The sequence below is a fragment of the Mchenga conophoros genome, linkage group LG18 (genome assembly GCF_057382185.1).
Source record: "Mchenga conophoros isolate Kocher_MC1m ecotype Shallow Benthic linkage group LG18, M_conophoros_male_GT1.1, whole genome shotgun sequence".
Taxonomy (NCBI): domain Eukaryota; kingdom Metazoa; phylum Chordata; class Actinopteri; order Cichliformes; family Cichlidae; genus Mchenga; species Mchenga conophoros.
Genome location: NC_140543.1, coordinates 19,492,652 through 19,502,501, shown reverse-complemented (window position 1 = coordinate 19,502,501; position 9,850 = coordinate 19,492,652). Strand labels below are relative to the sequence as shown.

The window sequence follows — 9,850 nt, the reverse complement described above, 5'->3', positions numbered from 1 at the left end:
CACAAATGTGTGAAGAGCAGCCCGAGCTCCTCCTGCAGCTAGAAACCTTTGGATCAATCATGATTTTCACACTGTCATGATAGCTTTATGAATGCTCCAGTCTAAACTAAGTTTATCAATGAAAACTTGATGCTTTGCTGTCCATAGCTGGACAACTTTGATTATTCAATATTTTGGCAAGCACACCATTCTTAAAAGTTAGATGAGAAGATAGAAGCTGCCACTGGGTCTGCAATGCAACCTTAAGCTGTATAAACAATGTTTGCATCTGCATATAGAACCTGTAGGCAAAAAGCAATATATTTTTGGCACTTGAGTCCTCCGGTCTCCATTTATACTCCTAACACTTTGGAACTTGGCAAGCTCATAGCTTTTTATACAATTTTCTGGGTTAATAGTTGGGCTGTAAACAACGACTGGCACCCATATTATTTAGATCATTACACCTTGGTCTTGATATGTACCTGTTAAACCGGAAGTCCTAAAATGTTAGTTCCCCCCCAACCGTTAAAGTCTAAGGTAGGCAATAACAGATGAGGTTAACCAGCTATAGTACACCACTACCTGTCTGAGCTTCTACAAGGAAGCAAGTCGGTTGAAAGTGTGGGAAGTCAAAGAGTCACACAGCAGTGTTGTGATAAAAATAAAAGTTTTAAATGTTTCAATAAAAATCACCATGTTCAGTAAATGTAATGTTTTACCAAATCAGGCGCATTATAATATCGCAGTTAACAAAAGGATAAAACTCCTTGAGGAAATCTACAAATGGCATTATGGACAGATCCACCACATTTGCACAACTTACATCTGGGTACAGACCTCTACAAAGTGTACGATACAAAGATGACCCAGTGTGTCAAAACTCTGAAGACAAATGTTGCCATTTAAAAGTAGACACTTGATAAAATGACAGAATTAGTAACAATGAAGACTGGATAGTTGAAAGGCAGTTCAACATATTAACAGTACACTAACTAGTCAGATTTATTCAATTACAAATGCTGTCCAGTCTTAGCAGCGCTACTCTGCAGTGTCCATGTGCTTTAGTTCGTTTTAGTCACTGACAAAACAGGGAATGATATGACATGGGTTACAAAACAGTGTTACAAAAGCCAATCCCTGCTAAAGATGAGGGGAAAGGCATACCCTGCCATGACCAGCTCACAACTACCAAGGATCTAACACCTTGTCATGTTTTCAGTTGACCAGTCAACTTTAAGCCATTAAAAATGTGGGTTAAAAATCATCTCAGAGGGAGAAAGGGAGGAAAAAAAATACAGTACTAGTTTAAAAGAAATTAGGGGGGGGGGGGGAGAAACAGTCGGAGTCAGTTGTGGATTTAGTAATCCGCGGGTTCATCTCCTTCCTCGTTCAGCAGACAGGTGCGGATCAGGGCCTCGGTCACACTGTACGGGTCACAGTTGGCTGATGGGCGACGGTCTTCGAAGTAGCCCTTCTTCTCCTGACCAACATTACGAGGAATGCGAATGCTGGCACCACGGTTGGCCACACCTGCAGAGAATTCGTGGATGTTTGATGTTTCGTGGCGGCCAGTGAGACGGCGGGCGTTGTCGAGCCCCCCTTTGGGGTCGTAGGCACGAATGTGGTAGCTGTGCCTCTTTGCGAGCCTCTCAATGGAATCCTCAATAGCTCTGAAAGCAGGAATGACAAGTGTCACATCAGAAATGCAAAAATAACTTTTTAAAGAAATAAATTAAACTAGACGTGAACTTAAGTCCATGAAGCTTTTGCCACGCACTTCAATCCACCGTCTTCCCTCATCTCTTTCGTGCTGAAGTTCGTATGGCAGCCAGCACCGTTCCAGTTTCCAGGGATTGGCTTGGGATCAAATGAGGTGACAACGCCAAAATCCTCACAGACACGGTGCAGGATGAAGCGCGCTACCCACAAATGATCGCCCATGTCAATGCCTTCGCAAGGTCCGACCTGGAACTCCCACTGCACATGGAGAGACAGCTCAGCATTACAAGTGATACTTTTAACTGTCTCTTAAGAACCAGAAAAACCAGGTTTCAAATCCAAATTCATGTTTGGCTTCTTTAATTACCTGAGCAGGCATCACTTCAGCATTTGTGCCACAAATCTGGACTCCAGCGTACAAACAAGCTCTGTAATGGGCCTCGACTATGTCCCTGCCATAAGCTTTGTCAGCTCCAACACCACAGTAGTATGGCCCTGCAAACATTGAAAGTGTTACATCATCCAGGCAAGGATCCATGTATCCGTGCACATTAATTCATTGAGGGGGGAAAAAAAAAAAAAAGTTTCTCACCCTGTGGTCCGGGGAAACCATTAGATGGCCAGCCAAATGGATGCCCGTCCGTTCCAAGGATGGTGTACTCCTGTTCCATGCCAAACCAAGGATGCTGATCCGCCACCATATCCATCACTTTCTTACAGGTGAGCCGAAGGTTGGTTTCTGCAGAGACCAACATGGCAAATTACACAATGTTCTAAAACACTTTGGCCACCGACAGTGCATATTTTTAGGGTCTCTGATCTGTAATTGTGAGCTTCTCTCATCTCAAATAAAATGAGTGTAAATCTACAGAACAATTCTTCAGTTGTGTTTTAATTCCACATTTATTCCCATTCATTTGCCATAATCACCAATGCTGTATCTCTGGTATGTACACACCTCAAATTTTGGCTCATGAGACGTAATGAGTGGGTGGCATATTTCAACCATGACTGCAATAATCATTAAATTGATTAGAACTAGCTTCATACCAAGAACCATTGGGTCAAAGCATATCTAAGTTTATGTCATGTCACAACTTTATCAAAATAGTTGCTTAGCAACGCTGACAAACAGTTTGCTGGGCTCCTTTCCCCTCTTCCTCGGAGTTCTCCTTTAAAGGTATGCCCCGCCCACTTTACACCTTTAGACCAATAAAATCACCGGCCGTCTGGCGTTAGCTTATCAGTTTTAATATTCAGCTATCAGATTTTCAAATAATTTTATAGCCATTATCTCGTTGAAGTGGTCACATTTATGATGATCTTACACGCACATCACCATCCATCACCCAATTTTTTTTTAAATGAAAAAACAAACAAAAACAGAGGAGCTCCGTTTACCTGTAGGTTTACGGTTGTACTTCAGGACTTCACACAGCACCAGCTTGTTGGGGTCTTTGCGGAATGGATCGCGGAACATGGCTGCGGGGATCAGATACATGTCGCTGTTGGAGCCTTCGGACTGGTAGGTACTGGATCCGTCAAAGTTCCATTCAGGAAGATCTACAAGAGGAGCAGAGCAGTGTGATAGCCTGCAGAACATCTCTGGCTTTCTGCGACTGCGTCAGGAAGATGCTGCTTACCTTCGATGCTTTTGGGCTCAGAATCAAGCGTCCTGGTTTTGCATCGGAGCCCCTCTCCGGTTCCGTCGATCCAGATGTACATGGCCTGGACTTTGTCCCCCTGAGGGAGCTCCATGTACTGCTGCTTGACAGCTTTACTCAAACTGGCGCTGGCGGACGTAGCCATCTTATTTGCTACTATAATACACCTGAGGATGAAGAGGGGGAGATGAGAGCAGGTACGAGACTGCGCTGCGCTCTGGATCACATGTTGCATAACCGGGTTCGGGGCGCAAAAAAACCCCCCACACACACAAAAGCAGCCCCATTGTTTTGTTTTTTCTTCCAGAAAAGGGGGGGGGGGGTGAAAAAAAAAACAGACCTTTAAAAAAGGCACATTTCCAGCGTTTTCCTATTTTTTCTGCTTTGGCCACAAAAGAAAAGGCGACTTTACACCATCCGTGTTTACTGATAAGATTACATTTAACGCCGCAGATGCCACCTCACTCCGTGGAAAACACAAGGAAACAAACGGCTTCCGCTAAACACACCTCATCCATCCACGCAGTAGCTGATCGCCGAAAACAGGTGAGGCAATGTTACATCATTTGCTTCCTGTTTCATACACATTACCTTCTGACCTACACCTAAATCAACACACCTAGGAAAAATAAACTGAAGCATCCATACAAAGCAATCAAAGAAAGGCAGAAGCTCGGGTTAAGAAAGAAGTTACTGCAACAATGGGAAGTCTCACACAAAGAGCTGCCTGACCGGGAGGTAAACTAATACAAAGGTAGGAAAAATAAAGACGAATTACCTCGAGAAACGAGAAAATTGAAATAAAAACTAAAGGACTGGCAGGTCCAATGTGTTGTTGAATGATGTCTCACTAGTGGCTCTCTCATTCTCCGGTACTGAGATCCCGGATCCAGGAGAATTTATAAGAGCGGGGTCTGGCCTTTGATTGGTCGGAGGGGGAGGGCTGAAAGAAGAGCCGCAACGCCCTCTACCCGGAGCTGAGCCGCGTGTTACTATGCGTGAGTCTCCCCCTCGTGAGGGCATCCTCATCTTCGCGCTTAATCTGAAGCTGAAGCGAGACAAAAAGAAAGAAGGAGCCTGACATGGAGGCTGGCAAACTCTTTGAAAACACGCTGCAGTGCCGGGCAAAATGTGCAATTCAGCTCCGCTCACACCGCCAGGTGCGTCTCCGGTCCAAGACGCCACCGAGTGGTGGAAATCAGTGCCATGAACGAACTGGTTTTAGTGGGAGGTTATGTAATCCCGCAACCAGACATCTGATGGTGCAGTGAGGTTTTCAACTGGATTTTCAAGTTTCTTTATGATACACTCATGTGCAGATGTATATCATGCGCCTCTTTACCAGTTGTTTTTATTAGTTTAGTTTTCATTCTACAGTTGGATAAAACAGCCACAGCTGGCAAAGCATCAGATTGAAGCTGTATATTAAAAGACCCTCTGGGCAGATTATTTTAAAAGATCTTAATGCCACAGTTACTGCAAATACTCTCTGACCTCCTGGCAGCCATGTCCTGAGGCTGTAGTTGCATACATTTTCATAGTCATCACACCATTCAGTGGCCCCTCGTCTCCTTTGAAAAGGAGGTATTGTCCAGACGGAGACTGCTCCCAACAGGATAGAAATGTTTCATCACAAGATAAAGGTGATCTCTCAGAGCAACCTTGTATTGATTTGAAGTGACCTTTCCCTCCAAGGGGGACGATAAGGACTGAACCAATGCATGCACCCTAACTGCTTCCTGCAGCATAACAAAGCCACCTCACTGTAGGTGTTAACAGCCGGTGTTTCATTTTAATTTCTCACCCATCTGAATTTGCAGTGCCTTTGTCAGCAATATTATGCAGAAACTACCAAACAGGTAACCTGTTTACCTTTACATTCTTTTGAATTAGAAGATGAACGACTGGCCTTGGCGTGCCTTTCTAACTGAATGCATGTTTTGGCTCAGGAGGGGAGCTGCTAAAAACCAGCTGTTTGACGTGTAAATTCTACTTAAAAGCACTTTTCACAAAAGATTTTTGCACATTTGGTGATTTCTGCGGTGGTCTACATGATCAGTGGTGAGAAATCTAGTTAATTTTTGACATTTTAAGTCATTTTGATAGTGAAAATAATGGAAAAGTTGGGACATTTGCATCATGTCCAAATATCTAATAATATATCATATCAGTAAATGGTTATATCAGCAAATCATCACATTCAAAGAAGCTGAAGACCTTTCTTTATCAAAATACTTTATTTTCTCTTGGCCACTATTTAAACAGCGAATAATTTCATCTTTAATTATTTTTTTTGAGGTGAATAATGTATCATTCAACGCTCTAATAAGATGCCAATCCTGTGATAGCAAAAGAGTGGCCAACAATCAAAAAAATAACCATTCTCCCTTAAGGGGAAAAAACACACAAAGATCTAACCTTAGAACTAAATCCTTGAGAGACCCTTCTTTAAGCTCACTTTGAACTTTTATGTAAAGGTGGCGCTGCATGAAAAGGTCAGCTGTTGTGGTTAATGTGGGTGAGCACGAGGATACTGTGTACAGCCAAAGAGCACAACATTGTTATCAGGAAATTGATGTTTTGTCATCTGTTGTCCATCATTGTCCATCCCTTCTGCCTCTTGTGCTCAGACCAGACTTTGTCCTGGCAGATGATGAAAGTTCTTATGAGAACTTCTTGAGAACCTGGGGCTGAATGCCAACCTGCACCACCTGGGACTGTGGACTGAGAGGAGGAAATGCCCTGCAGCTATTTCTGACACCAGAAATCCTGCTAACCTCTTGGGAACGTTGTGTCCCTTATCCAAAGTGTTGAATTGACCACATTAACCACCAGACTTCTTTACCCTTTCCTACACCCTTCAGACTTTTGTTCTGGTTCAAAAGCGTCTAGCTCCTTAAACAAGAACAACAGTTTTCTTACATAACTACAATTTAAAATCTTCATCATAAGCAGATCCTCTTGTTCTGCTCCATTTAGTTGGTGTACACCACCACCTGGTGGAGCTTCAGATGAGTGAAGATGATGAGTGAGACTGATGGAGGCTTCCTGAAGCCTGACTTACTCTGACCCTCCTGAGACCTGCAAGGTAAGTTCTCCTTACCTTTGCTCGACCAGAGGGTTGCTGGAAAACTTCGGTTTCCCTTTGGAGTCTCTAAAGTTTCTGAAGCATCTTTGTGATTTTTCTGAATACACCTGATGCACAAGTTGAAAATCATTAACATTAGACTGATGAGAATATTTTACACAATCCCGTCTGCAATGATAAACAAAGTCATAGCAGAAACACCTGTGAATACTGTGAGATGGACGCGAAAGCTCAGGAATATAATATTTTTGGTCAAGTTTACTGTGTCAAAGGAAAAAAGCTTCATTCTGTATTTTAAGTCTCAGTTATAATTTTGGTTAAAAGACTTCTGCAAAACATTGGCACAGTGTGTTTGAAATACAAAGTCACAGCGTGAGTCCTCAGTTCTGAATCGAATTTTTCTTAATAGTATCAGCTCATTTTGGAAACTAGGTCATAAGTACCCCAACAGTGCTGTAAAGCTTGCAGCCCATGTTCAGCAGATCTCAGCACCCAAACAGACAGAACACTTTGAGTTTTCACAGATTCATCGTTGTCACATTTGCCCAGAGGCACAATGCAAGCTGCTCCACCAGTCTGTTGTGAGTTTTCTGTGAACTCAGCTCTAATATTTAAAGAGGATAACCCTCATGAACAGAGACACATTATTCCCCATGTAGAATAAATTCAGTTTTACTTGACGAGAAAAGATTGATTAAAAATGGACCTTTACTGTCACTAAAGCCTTTTTAGGGGATCAATTAACTGTAGACTGCTCAAAAAGTGAAGAAACAGTTAATCATTACAGGATAACACAATTGAGACAGGCATATTAGTCTGTCCGGTTAGGAAGGATAACCCAGTGAATCCATCATCTCTCCTCTTCATCCCTGCTGATGGATTTTTCTCTAGTTCTCCTTTTTGCTACTGCCCTTGTTACTAGTGGTACAGGTAAACCAGCTCCTCCAGCATGGCACATTCATATGTGCAGACACAAGATCTGCAGACTTCAAGCACACCTCAGGAGTGCAGAGGAGGTAGCAGGAGATGGCCCAGGCATCAGGAGAAGGGCATCGGACCAGCAGCAGGAACGATATGTGGACAGGAGGAGCAATGCCAGTGCATTACATAATAACATCCAGTGCCCTGAGGGTGGCAGGAGAGTATAACATCATTTAGAGGAATCTCTGGTCGCAGTACAGCAAAATGCAGCTCATTTGGCGGTCACCGGACAACACCATAATTAGCAGGTCCACCACCTTCACCCTGTTTTCCTCACAGATGAGAGCAGGTTCATGTGATTAAAAGGAGTCTGGAGCATGAGTCCCACATGAGTGATTCAGCAGAGGGTCAGCGATGGTCCAGGGTGGCATATCTTTGGAAGGTCGCACAGAACTCCATGCTTTAGCCAACAGTATCCTGTGCAGAGAGTTCCTGGATGATGGAGGTACTGATGTCGCTGACTGGCCCTCAGGTCCCCCAGACCTGACTCCAACTCTGAGAACCTTTGGGTAGTATTTTAGTATCAGCAGAACCACAGACTATCCAGCAGATCATCTCTGCCTTGAACCACGTCTGTGAGGAGATCTCCCGGGAGCATGCCCACCCGGACATGTCAGGAGTGCATTACAGGTACATGGGGGCCACATTATAATGCATGTTGGATCATCCTGTGATCTAAAAACTTTACTTTGAGTTTTGAATCCAGCCCTCAAAGGGTTGATGATTTTAGACTCCAGTGGCTGCTGTTACATCATGTTGTTTTCAACATATTACACGATGTATATCAGTAAACAATATCCAGCTTTAATATTTCATTCATCAAGACTCAGTGTGTGATCTAAGAGCTTCCTTAATCCCTTGGAGAATGTATTTGGTGGTGTATATGACTTTTTAAAATAAATATTGAAAAAACAAGCCAGCTGCACTAAAACGGTGAGGGAGTGAGGATGTTTAGATAAGAGGAGAGAAGAAGAACGTAGTAGTAGTACTATCCCTATGACACAGTTCTTTTCCTCATTTTCCCAACTGGTTTTCTCGTACTAACTTATAGGATGTGATGCAATACAACACAAGAAAATATTACTTTATTACCTCCCAAAGGAGGAAAATCATTCTGCAACAGGCAACCCCAAAAAACAGACAACAAAAACTATAAATTGGCTTCTTTTAGTAAATAGAAACCTCAGAATAAATAATCAGTAGATAATAATTTAATAGAAAAGAGCCGTTTTTTTAGTTAATAGATGTAATATTGGTGACCATTTTTCTCTTTTTGTCTGTTTTGGGGAAGGAGGTGGGGCTAAAACTTTAACTGTCTCTGCGTCATAACAGAAAGCAGATCTATAGAAAATCAAATATGGCATATGGTATAAATTATAAATTGAATAACAAAATTAGGCAGCTAATGCAATTTTTAGAAAACAGAACACAGATAGAAGTTCTCCCCAAATCCCCCTTGATCCTCAGAGCACAGTGTGGATTTAAATAGAGCGCTATATGCTTAGTGGTATTATTTCTTGTTCCAAAGATTTTGTTTTTAGTGGTGAGATCATTTGTTTTTTAGAGTTTTATTTATTTATTGGGAGGGGGGGGGGGGCACAGAAGTCTCTCTTCTAATTTGTTTTAAGGGAAAAAAATATGATGTATTCTATTATTTGAAAGTGTCTGTTTAACCCGTTTCATAAAAGTGCCTAAATACCAAATTTCACATAATAAAAATTAATTCTTTGCAATAAATACTTTCAGTCACTTAATTGGCTACACCTGTTCAACTGTGTGTTAACAGAAATATCTAATCGTCCAATCACATGGCAGCAAATTAATACATTTATGGATAGAGACGTGGTTAAGTGAATGTGGAAGAAGGGTGATATTAGTGACTTATTAGTGACTTTTAACATGGTGTGTTTGTTGTTGACAGGCAGGCTCGACTGAGAATTTCAGAAACTGCTAATGTACTGGGATTTTCCCACGCAGCCATCTCTAGAGTTGACAAAGAAAATATCCAAAGTCTTGTTGTTCTCATAGTAGAATGGCCAGACCGCTTTGGGCTGATAGGAATGCAACTGTAACCCAAATAACCTCTCGTTACAACCATAGTATCCAAAACATGTTGAATCTTGAGCAGCAGGAGCAGAAGGCCAGACTGGGTGCCATTACTGTCAGCTAAGAACCATCCATGTCAATTATGATTCATATGGTTACGGTTCAGGCTGCAGTTGGTGTATAATGGTGCTGGGAATATTTTTTTCACACACACCGGGCCCCTTAGCTTTGTTTAAACATCAGAGCCTACCTGAATATTGTTGTTAACGTTCATTTTTTGACCTCCAATGGAGCACTTTTGGGATATGATGAGATGGGAGATTCACATCATGGGTGTATGATGCTAAAATATAATTATGGACCTCAAATT

The 9,850-nt window shown here is 42.2% G+C and overlaps 1 protein-coding gene across 1 annotated transcript; it reads right to left on the bottom strand.

The window, feature by feature from the left end:
- Positions 1 to 632: 632 nt before the first annotated feature.
- On the bottom strand, positions 633 to 4,297 carry glula (glutamate-ammonia ligase (glutamine synthase) a). The gene is made up of 7 exons (XM_085253707.1): positions 4,144 to 4,297; positions 3,345 to 3,532; positions 3,103 to 3,264; positions 2,294 to 2,440; positions 2,069 to 2,196; positions 1,760 to 1,959; positions 633 to 1,652 (listed from the first exon to the last, which is right to left on the bottom strand). Exons 2-7 carry the CDS (start codon positions 3,508 to 3,510, stop codon positions 1,340 to 1,342), a joined length of 1,116 nt encoding a protein of 371 aa, XP_085109833.1. The 5' UTR covers positions 3,511 to 3,532; positions 4,144 to 4,297; the 3' UTR covers positions 633 to 1,339.
- Between the last annotated feature and the right edge of the window lie 5,553 nt (positions 4,298 to 9,850).

Coding starts and splice junctions, on each gene's coding strand:
- glula (XM_085253707.1), bottom strand. CDS start 3,510: ATGGCTACGTCCGCCAGCGCCAGTTTGAGTAAAGCTGTCAAGCAGCAG. Junction 2,441..3,102: donor GTACAACCGTAAACCTACAG/GTAAACGGAGCT, acceptor TGGTCTCTGCAG/AAACCAACCTTCGGCTCACC. Junction 1,960..2,068: donor CTGAAGTGATGCCTGCTCAG/GTAATTAAAGAA, acceptor CTCCATGTGCAG/TGGGAGTTCCAGGTCGGACC.